Source organism: Colletotrichum higginsianum, chromosome 3, assembly GCF_001672515.1.
Source record: "Colletotrichum higginsianum IMI 349063 chromosome 3, whole genome shotgun sequence".
Classification (NCBI taxonomy): Eukaryota; Fungi; Ascomycota; class Sordariomycetes; order Glomerellales; family Glomerellaceae; genus Colletotrichum; species Colletotrichum higginsianum.
The window spans coordinates 1,089,376-1,106,543 of NC_030956.1; the positions used below are offsets into that span (position 1 = coordinate 1,089,376).

General features: G+C 57.6%; 6 protein-coding genes across 6 annotated transcripts; 3 read left to right on the forward strand and 3 right to left on the reverse strand.

Moving 5' to 3' along the window:
- Window positions 1–1,305: 1,305 nt before the first annotated feature.
- Window positions 1,306–2,991, reverse strand: CH63R_03885 (Ceramide glucosyltransferase; the record flags this gene model as incomplete). The annotated part of the gene is made up of 2 exons (XM_018298860.1): window positions 1,306–2,836; window positions 2,894–2,991. The coding sequence occupies 2 exons, from the start codon at window positions 2,989–2,991 to the stop codon at window positions 1,306–1,308; spliced, it is 1,629 nt and encodes a 542-aa protein (XP_018160106.1).
- Window positions 2,992–4,049: 1,058 nt separating this feature from the next.
- Window positions 4,050–6,470, forward strand: CH63R_03886 (tRNA intron endonuclease; the record flags this gene model as incomplete). Its single annotated transcript, XM_018298861.1, has 1 exon — window positions 4,050–6,470. The coding sequence occupies one exon, from the start codon at window positions 4,050–4,052 to the stop codon at window positions 6,468–6,470; it is 2,421 nt and encodes an 806-aa protein (XP_018160107.1).
- A 1,374-nt stretch (window positions 6,471–7,844) lies between these two features.
- CH63R_03887 (GDSL-like Lipase/Acylhydrolase) lies at window positions 7,845–8,893 on the forward strand (the record flags this gene model as incomplete). The annotated part of the gene is made up of 2 exons (XM_018298862.1): window positions 7,845–8,324; window positions 8,435–8,893. 2 exons carry the CDS (start codon window positions 7,845–7,847, stop codon window positions 8,891–8,893), a joined length of 939 nt encoding a protein of 312 aa, XP_018160108.1.
- A 1,349-nt stretch (window positions 8,894–10,242) lies between these two features.
- On the forward strand, window positions 10,243–11,757 carry CH63R_03888 (TfdA family Taurine catabolism dioxygenase TauD; the record flags this gene model as incomplete). Its single annotated transcript, XM_018298863.1, has 1 exon — window positions 10,243–11,757. One exon carries the CDS (start codon window positions 10,243–10,245, stop codon window positions 11,755–11,757), a length of 1,515 nt encoding a protein of 504 aa, XP_018160109.1.
- A 532-nt stretch (window positions 11,758–12,289) lies between these two features.
- On the reverse strand, window positions 12,290–13,663 carry CH63R_03889 (CS domain-containing protein; the record flags this gene model as incomplete). The annotated part of the gene is made up of 1 exon (XM_018298864.1): window positions 12,290–13,663. The coding sequence occupies one exon, from the start codon at window positions 13,661–13,663 to the stop codon at window positions 12,290–12,292; it is 1,374 nt and encodes a 457-aa protein (XP_018160110.1).
- A 722-nt stretch (window positions 13,664–14,385) lies between these two features.
- CH63R_03890 (Terpene cyclase/mutase family member) lies at window positions 14,386–16,831 on the reverse strand (the record flags this gene model as incomplete). The annotated part of the gene is made up of 3 exons (XM_018298865.1): window positions 14,386–14,703; window positions 14,763–16,475; window positions 16,556–16,831. 3 exons carry the CDS (start codon window positions 16,829–16,831, stop codon window positions 14,386–14,388), a joined length of 2,307 nt encoding a protein of 768 aa, XP_018160111.1.
- Window positions 16,832–17,168: the final 337 nt, after the last annotated feature.

Below are 17,168 nucleotides of genomic sequence, written 5' to 3' on the forward strand. Positions count from 1 at the left end.
ATGGTGGTGCTGTCCAGATGCTCAGCGGAGTTGCGCGGCGGAGTTGTGCGGCGTGTTTCACTGACGAGACAGACTTGCGGAGATCCCAAGCTTGTAGGGTTAACTTTAGAGTCTAAAACCATGTTCACCTTTTCTGTTTAAGTAGTTGGATTTACAAGGTTATAGGGGTAAATACAGAAAAAACCTGGCAGGGATATTTTACCGGATACCCTGCAAAAAAAACAAAAAAACACTGTTTTGTCTATCCCCGCATATAACCTTATGACTTGTAGAATTACAGTACGTCTTATGAGGAGAAAGAAGTTCACTATCAGGCCAGCAGGTTGCCAGAAGTACTGACAGTAAGGGTGTGAAGGTTGGGGTGGGTAGAAAATACCTGGTAGGGATCTTTTACGCTTGACCTTTATATGCACCAACTAACAGGCCAAGTCATCGGCGAAATTCACCCTTTTTTTTTCCCGCGAACTAAACCAGACTGTCTGCTAGAGCACCCTGATGAGTACTATGAAATTCTAAGCTTCAAGCGAGCCATGTCTTGCCGAGAGTTGGGAATAACTTCTACAAACACATTGAAGCTCCGAGGCTTCGCGAACCTCATGGTGCAGTCTACACAGCATCAAGACACCTGCAGCAGCACCGACTTGGCAAACTCAGTGACTCGTCTGACGAGATGGCTATTGATTGGGAGGCAAAGCCGTCAGACTTTAGATTACCTTTCCAAAAAGAAAATAAGACTTACAAAGAAACAAAAACAAAACGCTTGATAGTAACTCATGAGACATCCGTGATAGGGGGTCCCTGGCCCAGAAAGAGTTTGTCGATAAGAGGGCAAGTAATCAAGAAACGTTGACGTCAACGGCCGCTTGTGAGGGGAACCCCAATGCGACCAAGACCGAGTTCCTCCAGGCTGAGCCGTGCTATTACCCAACACACTACTCTGTACCTCGTCGTCTTTTGCGGCACCATTCCCCTCGATCCTTTGCCCGCAAAATCGCAGTGCTTCGAGACGGGCGCGGACGGCACCGCGTAGCTCCCTGAGGTAGGCCCGCAGCGGGGGCGGCGGTGATGAGAATTGAGGTAGTCAGGATATGAAATTCAGCGGGGAAGCCGACGCGACGGTCGGCCGACTCAAGAATATGTGCTATCTGTGCTTTGGATCGGGAAATTGGACAGGTCAGGGGCTCTTTTCCGACTGCATGCAATGAACAGCACACAGACAAGCCAAACCGAGAAAACACGGGAGGCAAGTTATCCTTATGCAAATGTATCATTAATTATGTATTGAATTATGTTGTGCGGACTTAGTCAGTCTACGCGGTCTTTGCTTCTCGATCGATGTGTGCCCTCTGCGTTCGTGAGGCCATTCAACACGCCGTGTGACGCCGTCGAGGGCTGCGAACCAATTTCCACGACGCTCATGTCCGAGCGAACGTTGAATGTCCGGCCTCTCCAGTTGACAGTCGATCCGCAGAAGACGGCCCAGGTCCAGATGGGCATGGCGAGAAGCTCTCTACCTATCCAAGCGGGCAGCCATTCCAAAAATGATCTCGGAGGAGCCCCGCCAGGCGTGGCGGTGCCCCTGGCGAATTTGGGCGTGTTCTCGTCAACTTCCATGGTGTATCCGGCATGGAGGCGGTTGTAGGTGAACCAGTCGCACACCATCCAGATGGTCACAAAGGCCAGCCAGTACAGGCCCATGGCACCCCACGTCTGCGCGGTGCCGAAGGTATCATGGAACCAGGGAAGGGTAGTGACGGCAAAGGCGAAGTAGGCGCAGCATAACAGAGACTCGACGCCGGGCTCGATCAGCGTGGCGGCAAGGACTGTCCACTTGCGTGCGCGTAGCCACCGAGCGCGACGCGCGAAGTACGCCCGGACAGACATGCCAGCCATCGGCTGGACGGCGAGGTCTCCCATGACAAGGCCGTGGTTCTTCATGCCCGGCAGCTTGGACCGCCACAGCAGATCGCCGATTAGGTGGTCCTCGCAGATGTACTCGGAGAAGTAGTCGATGCCCTTCGGCAGGTTCTTGCCGGCAGGGAGGATCGGGTTTTGCAACGGGTCCGTCACGGTGTCCAGGTGAGACTTGCGGAACATGTTGCTTTTGCCGACGGCGCAGGGGGCGACGCCGACGGTGTTGATGGCGCTGTAGAACTTGGCGTGGGTCGTGGCCATGAACATCTCGTCGAGGCGGCCCCCACCCTGCTTCTCAACATAATCGAGCAGGGAGGGACTGTGGCCTGAGCTGGCGACCTGCGAAGAGCCGCCCTCGGAGGAAGACAGCAGCGTCTGTGTTTCGGTCGAGATATCTCGTGGAGAGACGGTGTCGACGACAATCGGCAGGAGGTGGACAAATTTGTAGGGTTTCACACGGCTGCCGTCGGGTCCGTATCCCAGCAGCTTGTCCACCATACGCCCGGCGACACCCTTCGCAATCCAGATGTTGCAGTCCATGACCCAGATGATGTCTCCCTTGGCCTCCCGGTAAGCGCGGCTGATGTTCCTGACCTTGGGGTTGGGGCCGAGATTGTCGATGTGGCCGTCGCGACCATGTAGCAGGGGGTCTTCGTCTTCGACCAGCACCCGGGCGTCGAACCCGGGGAAGTCTTCAACCAGCTTCACAAGGACGGGGTAGGCCGGATCGCTCTTCTCAGCAACGCAGAGGTATATCGTCAATCTGTTGCGGGGGTAGTCTTGTCGGAACGAAGACGCGATGCAGTCGTAGAGGCCGTGCTCGATCCCTTTCACAGGACGGATAATGGTGATGTGCGGCACATCTTGTTTCTGCAGCGAGGACGAGACGGCCGGTTTCAAGCGCGAGGAATAGGAGAGAAAGCTGGGCAAGGTCAGTCACTCGTGCGTGGTAGATGAGGGGGTTGGAGGTCATGCTGACATTCTGATGATACCCATGGACTGGACAATGTAGACAAAAGTGCTCCAGCCGGCGCAGACGAGCGCAACAGCCTGCACCGCTGAGGGCCAATGTGCCATGCTGGCTTCGGTACGAGGTGGGCGTATGGATAGTGGATGTGACCCAGGAGGAAGCTATCAACTGCTAGCAAACGCCGTTCAAAGAGAAAGGCGTGTCAGCAAGTTGCAAGCATGTCAAAACTTTGAAAGCAGAGCCGCCCGAAAAAGCAAATTAGGCCGGTCGTCTGGGGGGCGGGGTGAGCGAAGGATCGCCAACTTCCGTCAGAAAGCCGGTCGCCATCGAAATGGGAATCCACGCGCCCCACCGCCGGACGGCACGGAGCTCTGAGCTTGAAATTGCTCAGACATTAGCCACATGTGCCACACTGGGTAGCTTGGCAGATTGACGCCTTGCGAACGAGGCAGGGAACTGAGGATGAATGTGGATGGTATCCAAGCCACAGGCCATGTGTGGCTGGTGGATGGGTCCACACCTTGACCGGCCGCATTTGCAGCCGCATCCGTCCCCACCCGAGTTATTCCGGTCGGCACGCAGAACCAGAAAGAGTCAGACGGCGGGGACCTGGCGGAAGCGAGCGATGGATACAGTGGATTTCCCTTTTCTACGCTGAAATTTTCTACGCAGAGCACCAGGAAGCTCTTTTCTTCTCCTCCAACCACACGCGTCTGCCCGCACAGGATCAAGCTCTCACGATATAGTGAGGTGAATTTTTTCGGCTTGAATGGCCCAATTGACGGGTGATCTGTCGGCTAGACGGGTGGAATTCTCCTCCAACAAGTAAGTTGCTCCACGCGCACTTTTCTTTCGGGTTTCTTCCCTTCGTCCATGGCGGGTGAGGGCTGGTTCGGCAAGGCCTTTTCTCTCGTTGCGATTCTCGATTGCGCGCTTGAAAACTCTTGTTTCCCTGCCATCCCCCGCCGCTTGTTTACTATGATGACACAATTACCCATTTGTGCGAAGAGGCGTCTTCATTGAACCTCGATGATGCTACAAATAGACTACAACGGTATCTGATGTAAACAACAAGCGCATTTTGTCTTGGATTGATCTCGCGAAGACTTTGTGATGGAACTCCAAGCTAACCATTGCTCAAAGACAGACATGACTTACTAGTACAATGTCACAGACTAAGAATACGGCTTCGCAGCCGCTGCAGGCTTCTGCGCCTGCTGCTGCTGCTGCTGCTTCGGAGAGCGCCTCGGGCGTTTCGACAACGCCTCGGCCGAAAGGCTTGCCGTTGTACAAGATCTACGAGCTGCCTGCTCCCATACGGACCTTTCCGCTTCCTAGCTTCTACCCGAATAATCCAATTTCTCTTTTCCATGTCATATTCGCATGGGCGAAACAATCCTTGTTCCCACCGCCTGCTGAGCCGTCCATTGTGCACGAGGGTGTCTGGTCCCCAACATCCAAATCTATCAACATCATCGACGAGAAGTCCATGCGCGCGCTGTGGGAACAAGGGTTCTACGGCAAGGGCAACTTAAGTCGTAGTGAGCCTAATTGGCTGAAGCGCGAGCATGTCAGGCGCGGACTGGTGCCAGGTCAGGTCAGCGAGTTGGTGACGGCCAGCAGACGTGAAGAGCGGAGGCAGATGAAGTGGGAGAGAGCCAAATCCGAACAAGAGGCCATCAGACAGTTACGCATACGAGAAGCACAACTAGCCGCCAATCAGACCGCGGCCGATGATACAGTAAAACCGTCAAGCCCGTCTGTCGAGACTGAAGAATCCCCAGCAAAAACCCAATCCACCCATGTTCCTGCACGAGAAGCCTCGACGGACACGGAACCCTTGCCTGAATCAACATCTTCTCTGTCTAAATCCGATGTTGCGGTCAACGACACCAAGACAGGTGTACCTGAAGTGTCCCGAGACAGCGAAGTGGCTGTCTTCACCGAGCCTGAGGCGCTTGAGCTTTCTCTTGAAGACGATGCACCTACCGTCGACGAGCCAGCCATTGAGCTGACCAACGGGACCTCGTCACAAGCTGTAGCTTCGACTATCACCGCCGCCCATCCGTCACTTCCGCTAAAGCCAGAAGCACACATTCACTCTGGCAAGATCGCGAAGCCCAGCGATTTCCTACAGTCGAGAGAGGAAGCATCGGGGGTTGTTGTCGATTCAAAGACCGTCGTCAAGTCAGAAGATGCACTGCCCACGCCTTTATCGTTAAGCTTGGCCCCTGTTGGGCCGACCGAACTTCTTTCTCTTCCCAACTCCCACGGCTTCGTCGCAGCAACGACCGAGCAGATTGCTGAAGCGTCTATGAATGGCGACTCTCAAAAGGTCGTTGTCCAGCACCTTGAGCCGGCGGATTCCGACCCCGAGAGCACGAACGATACATCTCAACACTCTCTCACCAACGGTCATTCTGTGCCGGTTGTCGCCACCATATTCCCCGTGGGGCCGTTGGAACTTCTCTCGTTACCCAACACCAACACGCCTCTTGTCAACGGGACATCTATTGACGATGCCAACGATGTTGACAGTGGCTCGACTGCAAACTTCCCGACGGTGGTGGAGAAGCTCTCGACGATCCACGAGAACGCTGCCTTTGCCGACTCTGAAAACAAAAGCCGGACAGTGACGGGACACCTGATCAATGATCTGGTCAACGGTGTGAACGGCGAGAGGGCCGCCCATCTGAATGGGTTGAATGGCGTGGCCAAGTCAGCAGTTGCCTCGGCGGACATCCCATCGACGCCCAAGTCTACCAAGCGCCGTAAGAGCGTTCGCTTCTCGCCCAAGGTCGAGTCGGCTACTTATGAGCTGTCCGATCCTCCCAGTCCCAGTCTGGCTCTGTTCAACGTAACCAACGGAAAGGGCATGGTGCCTGCCAACGGTACTGCGCTCGGGCCCAGTGTCCTTGAGGCAGAGTCCAAGGACATAACCAAGTCCGACGACAGCAAATCTCTTGAGACGTTGACCGAAGTCGAGGCGGAGTCAACCGAGACTATCGAGATCGTGAACAAGGAGCACCTTCAACTCACATCGGAGGAAGCATTTTTCCTCGCTTTTGGAATGGGCGCCCTTCGGGTTGTCGACCATGTGACCAAGGCCCCGATTCCCACTGTTGAGCTCTTCAACTTGTTCCGATCGTATTCTTACTTCCCCTCCCGAAAGGTGGAAGAGCTTCAGCCCGACGACGGTTTCTTGGTCAACTACGCTGTCTACCACCACTTCCGCTCGCTCGGCTGGGTTCCCCGGGCAGGCATCAAATTCGGCGTGGACTGGATGCTCTACGCCAGAGGCCCCGTGTTCGACCATGCCGAGTTCGGCGCCATCATTCTGCCGTCCTACTCGGACCAATGGTGGAAGGACAGCGACCGCCAGCTGCCGCGCAAGACGTGGCACTGGCTCCACGGCGTCGTGCGTGTGCTGTCTCACGTCCAGAAGAGTCTGGTCCTGGTCTACGTCGACGTCCCGGCGCCGCCCCAGTTCGACGAGGCGATGAAGAAGGGCCCGACGGAGGTTTTCAAGCTATACAAGATCCGCGAGGTGATGGTTAAGCGATGGTCGAGCAACCGCAACAGATGATGGGTCCATGGCCAAAGCTTATGGAAGGTGTTTGTTCCAAGGGCATGATGATGATTGCAGGGAACGACGAAAGTAAACAAGCAGTACGCTTGAATGTGTGGGTTAGGTTCCGGTTCATGCAAGGGTGGAACGGGGTGTATGTGAAACAGATGGGCAGGTTTATGCCCGTAAGGAAGCATTGGACACACATGAACATTGTATGAGTACAACCAGAAAGTCTGAAGACGGCATCTCGGGCTCGCTCGCGATAGGTTCGAGTCCGCAATAGTATACCCCCACTATAATTGTAAGATGATGATGAAGCAATCCATCCTCACAGGCAACTTGCGTGCGTGCTGTGAACCTCATTTCACCTCATGTTCTCACTCCCATGAGTTAAGTTTTCGGGTCTCGGGCTCATCTCAGCTGGCGAATGTGCCGCCCGCTGGTCCAGACGGAGAGCTCCGTGCCGCCGTCCCGAGGTCGCACACACACACGCACTTTCGAAGCCTGCCCCCCTGGACGCCAATGCATCCTCGTGTCCTAATCTGACGAACTGGGACGGCGAATCTTATTCCAGGGACCGAGCAAGGGCGTGGACCCCGCAGGCGTGCCTACCTACCTACAATCGATGCGGGTGGGATAAAGCTGCGAGCGGTACTTGTGTGTTTCCCGCAATCCCCCCCCCCGCGATCTCGGGTGAGATCCTTCCTGAGAGATCTGACTGGACCGAGTGCCGTCCGCTCGCCCGATGTGCATCTGGGGCGGGGGCGGGAGGGGAATGCACGCCAACGTATATGAGCAAAGAGCTGCATGGTAAGACGTCAGTCAAGCAGGCCAGCTCACGGAGCTAGGTATGTAGCTAGCCAGCTAGACAGTTCGGACAATCCGTCCGACAATCTTTCAGTCTATTGACGCCCCCCCGCAAGAGAATCTCGGCCTAGTTTGGGGCTGGTGGAGGCCGGGGAGGGTGTAGGGTACAGAGCACTCCATCGCTCTGTCAAACTTTTTGGACATTTCCCATTGACGGAAGAAATCAAGCTCACCGTCGAGGGTGGGGAGGAGGGGGGAGGGGGAATGCCGGATCCGTCCATCCCAGCATCAACCCCGGAACGCGCCAGGGGTGAGGCCACGGACTGGCCTGGCCCGACTCGCCCGCCTGAATCTGTGGTGCAATTCATCTGAAGCTTCGTGCCTGCGAGTTCATGTAGAGTATTTCCTGCCATTCAAGGGGGGGTCACGACAAAACAGGAAGTTGGATTAGATTGCGGGGTGGCAGGGGGGAAGGGGGAATGCAACGGGATAACTTGCCCAGCTGGCTTCACACAGAAAGACGGGATTCTGCTCGCTAGCTAGATATAAAAGGGGGTGGTTGTCCGCGAGTGGCCGTCGTTGATGGGAAAGGATGTCCCGTTCAACGAGGTCTCTCTTCACCAGCTTCACAGTCTTTACCACCAGTATCCCCGGCAAGCAAGCACTTCCCGGCGAGCATCACCCGCCATCCAAAGTCGAACCAAAACGCACAACGATCCCCGAAGCGAGAACGCGATGAAGCCTCAGTCCCTGCTCTCGGCTGCGGCGGCCGTCCTGCTGCCCACACTCGTCGCCGCGGCGCCCGCGGAGCCCGCCGAGAAGGCGGCCGCGAAGCCGCCTGCCTTCTTCCTCGCCGGCGACTCGACCACGGCGGTGCAGGCCACGGGCGGCGGCGGCTGGGGCAACGGGTTCCTCGGGTTCCTCAAGAAGCCGGCGTTCGGCACCAACTACGGCCGCAACGGACGGACGACGGTGGACTACGTCAGCCAGGGCCACTGGGACACGGTCAAGAGCGCCGTCAAGTCCAACACGGCCAACTTTGACGTCTACGTGACGATCCAGGTGAGTCGGCTTTCTCGTCCAAAGTCTTTTTCCCTTCCCCACCTCTCTGTCCTGCCGCCCCTTTCGCCCACCGCTGCATGAGGCTGATACGGCGAAATGCGTGTCCGCAGTTCGGCCACAACGACCAGAAGCCGGAGAAGAACATCTCGCTCGACCAGTACCAGGCCAACCTCGTCAACCTCGCCAAGGAGATCAAGGCGCTCGGGGCGACACCGATCCTGGTGACGCCGCTGACGCGGCGCAGCTTCAGCTCGGCGGGCGTCGTGACCAACAACCTCTCCAACGAGCGCGAGCGCACGATCGCCGCGGCGGCGGCTGGCAAGACGACGTACATCGACCTCAACCTCTACAGCCGCAAGTTCGTGCAGGCCATCGGCGAGACCAAGGCGCACTCGTACAACCTCAAGGAGGACGACAACACGCACCTCAACGACGAGGGCAGCGTCGTCTTCGGGCGGCTGGTGGCGGACCTGCTGCTGGAGAAGGAGAAGAAGCTGGCGCAGTGGTTCACGCCCAACAAGTCTCTGAGCGACGAGATCTGGAAGGCCATCAACAGCTCGTCCGTTTAAAGGGCTCGGGGTGGGGTACAGGCGGAGGGGGAAAGATCTGTCGTCCGCCGCTTCGTAGATGATGTATTCCGATATCCAATTGTCAATAACAGTATTCCCAGAAAACGTTCTTGATCCAGTGCGACTGAAGCGAGGATGTGATCGGGTCTTAGTGAGAGAGTTTGTCTGTGTCAGATTGACCATCGGCAGTTATGATGGTCGGTTGCGCCTCTGACCAGATTGGCCACGGCCAGGATTTGAATATTAACGGCGACAGGCATGCGGGGCTATCACCTCTCGTGACATCTATCGAAACATCTTGGTCTCTAGTCGCTCGAAATTCGGACCCGACCGCCGTAGCCGCAGACAGAAAATAGGGCTGATCTGCCCGGATGCAAGTCTGGTGAGATGCGCACGAGGAAACAAAGCAGCGGGAACCGAATGCCGCCCGCGGACCGTTGACGGACCCAAAGGTCTCAGTATCCATGTGAAGGAGGCTAAGCCGCGCCGCATTCGATTCCCGTCGTCCGGAGGGTGGGCCACTTATGGAGGGGGGAGCAGCGGAGGAGGTCACGAGCCGCGAGCGCCGGGTAACATGTGAAAAGGTTCGAAGCTCGTGTCAAGGTGGAGCTTTACTTGCTGCCATGTGCACATATCCGAGAGATGCCATACTGTGGATGCAAACGCGAAGGCGGGGGTAGGGTTTCTCTTGCTGGAAACATTGCGACGTCTGATTAGAGTGAGTGAGATTAATAGACCATGAAAGAAGCTCTCTTGGCTGACATGGAAGACTTGAGATGACTGATCAGTGATCAGTGATCATTGAAGACAACTGCATACTTTGCATAATTTGCACAAACTCCAATGGACAGTGGTGGATGACGGCATAGCACAGTTGGAACAGTGTGCACAGTGCTGTCTGTACGCACTACACCCCGCGGTCCCCACAAAATGCCATCCGACCGAGGTTCATCCCCCTCCTGCCGCCCTGAACTCTGTGGGAGCTCCCGTCCCGCCGCCAATCCGCCAACGGGGGTGGAACGAAGCTCTCTCGGGACATGATGGCGTCGGACTAAAACCCTTGTCGCCGCCCTCTTTAATCGGGCTACTGCCCCCTCGTACTGTTTTCCTTACGACAACTTCCCCCTTCTACGGCTCATGCGATACGATGAAGGCGCCGCCGAGTTGAACGACCCATCTTTCTTTCTTCTCCTCCTTTCTCATCTTGCCCCAGAGCAGCTTCCCAGCAGCTGCCACAACTGCGTATCTTCTTCTCTCTCTTCGAAGTGCCCTCTCTCGACCACTTCCACGGTCTAGACCTCCCTTTTGACCCCGATTTATGGACGTGAACTTCAACCTCGTCTTCCACCATGGCTCTCGCAACGGTGTTTCGCCCGGCGCTGCGCTCGACGGGGATGCTAAAGTCTGCCGCGAGGCCGTCTCTGTCCTCACGCCTTCCCGGCCGACGACCCCTCATCGCACCCTTTGCGCCAGTCCACACGACCTCCCCCAAGCCCCAAGAGGCTGCAGCCCTTCGTGAGGATCCGGACGTCGTCGTACGACAGGCCGCCGTCCCCCGGTCTACAGCACCATCCGTTGATGACCTTAACCGCTCCCTGGACCTCCTCTCCAGCTCGTCAAATGACCTGACCCGGCGGGTAGAAGAGTCGCTCGACGCTCTGCGGCACCCACTGCGCTACGAGTCCCCGAAAGACACCCCCCATCTGCTCCACGTCACTGACGCGACCACAAACCGTCCTCGCGCCGTCCTCGACGCCGCCTGGCTCCGAGACCGCTGCCCCTGCCCGCTCTGCGTCAGCCCCTCCTCCGGTAACAAAGCCTTCGCCACCACCGAGATCCCCAGCGACGTCGCCTTCGACCACGTCCAGCAGTCGGCGGACGGCGCCCTCCAGGTCCGCTGGGCGAACGACATCCCACGCGCCGCAGCCGCCGAGCACGTCTCCGTCTTCCCCGCCGCCGGGGCGGACTCCATCCGCGCCATGACGCTCGAGAAGCCCGTCCTCTTCGCCCGCCACACCTGGGCCGCCGACCACACCCCAAAACTCGCCTGGACGAGCGCGAACCTCGCCCCTGAGCTCTTGCGGGTCGACTACGCCGACTTCCTCGCCGGCGGCCCCTCTTTCCGCGACGCTGCCCTCTCGCTGTCCCGCATCGGGCTGCTCTTCCTCACCAACGTGCCGAAGTCCGAGACGGCCGTTGCCGACATCGCCCTCCGCTTCGGCGCCGTCAAGGAGACCTTCTATGGTCGCACCTGGGACGTCATCTCCAAGCCGGACGCCGAGAACGTCGCCTACACATCGGCCTACCTCGGCCTGCACTCCGACATGCTCTACCTTGAGTCCCCGCCCCGCATCCAGCTGCTGCACTGCCTCGAGAACTCTTGCTCCGGCGGCGAGTCCATCTTCAGCGACGCCTTCCACGCCAGCAGCTACCTCCTGCGCCACGCCCCCGACCACTACAGGCAACTTTGCGATACCAAGGTCCCATACCACTACAACCGGAACGGCTTCTTCTACCGCCAAGCGCGGCCAGTCATCAGCCACTCGGAGCACCACCACCTGCGCGAGGTCTGGTGGTCGCCGCCCTTCCAGGCCCCTTTCCCGCTCAACGACACCCCGGAGCAGGCGGCCGCGTGGAGCGGGTGGCTCGCGGCCGCGCGCGCGTTCCAGGACGTCCTCGAGGCCCCGGACAACGTGTTCCAGTACAAGCTGCGGCCGGGCGAGTGCGTCATCTTCGACAACCGCCGCGTGCTGCACGGGCGCCGCGCCTTCGACACAGGCAGCGGCCGCCGCTGGCTCAAGGGGACCTACGTGGCGGACGAGGACTTCAAGAGCATCCTGCGGGGCATTTCCCGCGTGGAATAGGGGGGAGAACAAGCTACTCATAAGAGATCTGCGAATGCGCATACCAGGATTGGGGGAGGGGAGGTGCATATCATTTCAAGGCAGCCAGCCTCAGTGGGTACATACATAATGATGACCATGATGTTTACATGCTTGATGTTTTGACGAGGGATGGAGGACTGGATGCCACAACCAGCCGAGTTTGGAAGTCGATATCGGCCAGACACAGCACATTTACCGTGATAAGCGCATCCGGCGCAGACAAAATGCCGTTTGCTGGTGTGGCTGCATGTCGCAATAGAATATTTTTAATGACGGTTGACTACCAACTAGCAAGCCCTTTTCCTTTTTCGTTTTTGAAATAAACCTGACGCCACGCCAAGCCATGTCCGATGAAATCACGAGGTCCTCAAGAAGTTCAAGTTCACTCGTGTTGTGCGTAGAAACCGATGCCCGAATCCCTCTAACCCAACTCCATAACCGTCAGGGTCATGCCAGAAACCTTTGTAATCAATCGCTGCGGCGAGATCGAAGCTGCCGCTCTTCACCCATTCTAAGACTCCCACTTCTTGGCCTCGACGCCCTCGGGGGGCATTGTGTCCACCTTGCGGGCCTTGACGTCGTCCCAGTCGGTGCTGAGGGCCGTGCCGTTGCTCTCGGTGAAGCTCTTCATCATGGCGCGCTGCTGCTCGGGGGTGGCGCCCTTGTAGAGAGTCTTGAAGAAAGCGTTAATGTCCTTTTCATCATCGTCGTCAATACCCTCGAGCTTGTCCCAGTTCTTGGGGCCCGACTTGGAGGAAGTCGGGTAGGCGGGCGCATTGCTGCTGCCGGCGGCGGCGGGTTTCTGGGTTGTTGATGCCGAGGGAGTAGCGGGTGTCGCGGCGGGGGCAGCGGCCTTGGGAGCAGCGGGTGCGGCATCTTGAGAGCGCTGAAGTGTGGGCCACTTTCCTGCCTCGAGCTTCTTGAGGGAAAACTCGATCTTGTTCGCGGTGACGGTGTGCTTGGAGCCCGCAGGGTCGATTTGGCCCCAGAGGGGTATGGTGTACAAGGGCTCGTGGCCGGGGATGTGCGTCATGCGGATCTGCGAGTAGGGACGGTCAGAACAATGATTCCCTGTAGCAGAGACATTGGGTAAATGGGGGAAGACTACCTCTTGAGCGTCATACTCAACCTTAAACTCGTCCTTGGGAATGTTCTTGGCGAAGACGGACACCGACATGGTAGCGTTGCTCTGGAAGAAGTCGACGCGCACATCCTTCTGAACCTCAGGCTTCTTAGCTGCGGCGGCCGCAGCAGCCTTAACCTCCTCCTTGGTGATCTCTTCCTCCTCCGCTTCGTCCTCGGGGGCGTCCAGCGAGAGTCCCGGGTCATACTTCACCGTAACCTTCCGCTTCTCGTCATCCTCGGCGAGCTTCTCTAACGCGCCGAGAATCTGCAAGCGCAGAGCGCACGTCGAATTCCACAGCGCACCAAACTTACTCGTGGCTGGATCCTCCGTCGCCCGCACAGCCGTTATTTCGTCCGTCAGTTGACTTTTGGTCGCCGTCGCGAAGCCGCGGCCATCAACCTTGGGCTCTTTCCACTCCGGGAGCGACATGCTCTTGCCCTCGGTCAAACGCTGGGCCCATGTGGCGCAAGCGTCGGCGTTGGCGAGCTCGCCGAGGCGGAAATGGGCGACGGCGCGACGGTACTGGGCGTCGGTGATAAAGGCGCGGTTACCGCGGGCGGCGGCGGCGACTTGTGCGAGCTCGGCGTCACGGAGGGCGCGCTTGTAGTCCTTGGTGGCGATGTAGGCCTTGGAGCGGCCGATGAACCACTTGGGCGACTTTGTCGACTTGAGGGCCACGGAAAGCTTTTCGATGGCGAGGGGCCAGTTCTTGGCTTCGACAGCATCCATGCCTGCCTGGCCGGCTGCGTATTCGGACATGATGGGCGGGTTGTGACAATGAATGCTTCGGTAATGGGATTTGATGTGGAGTTTTCTTTGGTATGGGTTACTGGTATGTGTGCTGCCTCAATGCTGGTGCAGCTGAGGAAAGTGCTATCACAAAGGTGGTGTAGAGTTTGATTTTGTGAATAGGCAAACAGAGATGGGAGAGAAAACAAAACGGTGATGATGCAGCTGCAGGTTGAAGGTTCACTACCGTTGCCGCAGAGGGAGGGGTCAGACTGTTCTGGAAGCTGTAGTGGGGCAACTACCTCCCCAGCCAGCCAGGTACCTTGGGGTCTTCGTACACTTTCTGCCGCCACCAACTTCCATGCACCCCGCACTGGCCACTTCACAGCTTCACTGCCTTCACCGCCTTCAGCTGCCATCCTAGGGATTGACTGGTCTAGGACCTCTTGGGGAGGAGAGAAGGGGACCACTAACTACTTCCTTGGTTGGTAGGTAGCGAGAAACAGGTGAAAGGTACTCTGTACAGACCAAACATTCTATTTTGCGTGTTGCTCTAGACGCTTGTTCCACTGCAGCTCCCTACAGCAATGCCCCTGAATCGGAGAAAGGGAGTGCCACAACACAATACTATGTCATCTTGGAAACCATGCAAGATGAGCAAGAGCCTCAGTAACTTGATCATTTCTCATTAACTAATTATGTTTACGTTTAGATGATAGAGTTGAAATCCACGAAACAGGAGGATCTAGGCCTCATATGTCTCCCTTCTCGCTGATGCCAGGGGTGATTTTCTCGTCGGGGTACTTGCGGGCAAACATGCCGAGCGCCTTGATGGGAAAGGAGAATTTGTAGTTGGGGTACGCAATGGTGCAGCTCTTGTTGAAGACGCCTTCCATGGTCTCCTGCAGCCACTCGCCATTGGCCTGCTGGCGATCCATGAGAAACTGGATGCCCTTGCGGAGAGGTTCCTTGTAGGGGTAATTTGCCTCCATGAGGCCGATGAGGGCCCACGCGGTTTGCACCACCAAAGATCCTCGGGGGTGCTCGTGGTACTCCATCGTCTCGCATGCCTATGCCCTTCTGTCAGTACATCTCATGCTTGCTTGGTAGGGTCTGTGGGGAGGTTCACCTTGTAGCTTTCGGACCAGCCGCCATCTTCTCTCTGCTTGGAGATGAAGAATTCGCACCCTCTCTTGGAGACCTTGCTGGTATCGTAGAAGTCTCCCACACTCGCCAAGCTCTCGAGCGCAAACATGCCGGCATACGTGAAGCAGATACCCCAGCTGCCATACCACGAGCCATCTATGTTCTGGTGGGATCGGATCCAGTTCACGGCACGCTTGATGAAGATGCGGATGTCGTCCTGCCGGTAGTCGGGCCAGTGCTTCTGGAAGAGAGACAGGGCCGTGACGCAGGCAGTCGTGCACTCTGGGTAGTCGTACTCGATCATGATGCGGCCAAAGACCTCGGCAGCGTTGAGCATTTCCATGTACTCGCCGCCGCGTCGTTTCTCGTAGGAGCCCACACCTCCGGTCTCGTTCTGGTACAGCAGGATGGAGTCGATGGAGTCGAAGATGCGCTGATCCTCGAGGAGTTGGGGGTATCCCTGCGTCTTCTGCAGCAGGATGACGGCCTTCAGAGCCTCGGAGATGCAGTCACTCACGGCGTAGCCCTGCTCTCGGTTGCTGAATGGCCAACCGCCTCGGCGCTGCTGGCGATAGCACTTCTCCGAGTCCTTGCAATCCTCGCGGATCTGCTGCCTGTCGAGAAACCCGAGCGCCTTTTCGAGCATTGGGCGCCATCGGTCGTCCGTCTCAAGGCCAGCCGCAACGACGGACTGAATCATGAAGGCGGTATCCCAGCATTGGACACCGTTCGTGCCGTTGCCAAGCATGCCCTCGGCATTGACCCACAGCGAATCCATGATCCTGTCGGCGTGCCGGCGGACGGTATAGGCACCGGGCCCGTCACGGATGTAGCAGACGATGTGGTTCATGGGGCCGTTGACGGGCGCCAACCCCAGATAGTCCGTGTTGGCATCCTCCATGTCCACCAACTCGCTGGTCCACGCCTCGGCCTTCTCCTTGATAGACTCTGTTCGCAGGTAAGGGTTCCAAATGTTCACGAGGAACCAGTTGGCCGTGTTGAGGAGCCATGATTTGGGGTGGTAGTTGTCGCCCGGCGCGATGCTGTTGCGGTGGGCCTTCCAGTTGATGGAAGCCCAGTTCTCAGGAAACATCTCCTTTTTGAGCGACCGGATCACGTCCGTCTCCTCGCATGTCCAGCGCCTCGAGTAGACGTAGGACATGGGCAAGAACACCTGACGGATGTGAACCCACCATCGCTCAGGGTGAATCGGCACCCATTTGGGCAGCAGCCAAATCTCAGGGGGGACCGGGTTGACAATGTCCCAGTCTACGACGCCCAAGACGGCGAGCCACCACTTGGACCAGTGAGGCCCCTGGGTGGCGCCCCCGAGCTCGTGGAGTCTCGCTCTGGCCTTGACCATGACGGGCTCGTCGGCGTCGACACCGACGAGTCGCAGGGTCGTATAGTTCAGGGAGGTGCCGAAGACGGTGCTGAGACCTTCGGTATGGAGACCCCAGCCGCCCAGCTCAGGGTGGGCTCGTGCAAAGAGGTAGTTCTTGATCTCGGTAGCAAAAGCCGACGAGATGGGCGTCTTGGTGACATACCAAGCGATGACGGCACTCGGGAGGAGGAACATGGGTCCGCCGTACTCGCACCCCCAGTCGCCGAAGGGGAGTTGGAGCTTCTCCATAAACTCCAGGCCATTGAGCGTCGCATCGAGAGGGTTCGCGGGTTCAGGGAGAATCGGGAGGTCCTGCGCGGGGAAGCGAGGTCAGTCAGCGAACCAAGGCAAAGCTTTGCTGGTGCGAGCGAGGCATCTCGGAGTGGACTGACCAGGGGAAGGCCCAGGTAGTACTTGTCGGCGTAGGTCTGGGGCCAGTTCTTTGCAGCTTCATCGTCGGCGCCCAGGTACTTCCAGGTGTGTCGGCCGTCCTCATCCTTCATGCGCCATCTCGTGCGATCGGTTTTGGCGTCGATGCGGGGCTTCTTGGGCCATTCTTGTTCAGCAATGGCTTCTGCGACGCGCTTGCGAGACTGGACCTGGATCGACTTGGCTTCGACGCCGGTTCCATTGCTCGAGGCGAGCGAAGATGGTTTCTCGGCGACCATTGTGCTCCCGAATTGGCCAATGTGGATTGGGCTTTGAGGGAGGAAGGCAGAGAGGAGAGAAAACGAGAGAAAGGCGCGGGAGCTGGACGGAGCTTATTAAGAAAGAAGCCCAAGTCGAGATCGAAACCGAAGGAGGAAGAGAGAGGACAAATGTGAAGGCCAGTGGGATGCATGCATTTATTGAACGTTTGGCCCAGTCAAATCGCAGGACGCGGCGCCTTCCCTGCGGACTTGCGTACCTCCCAGAGGCGGTGTCCAGAAAAAAATGACGAAAATATGCATGTGCTACAGTGCTGTAATCGGGGGAAACCCACCACATCCTCGTCCAACACCCCTG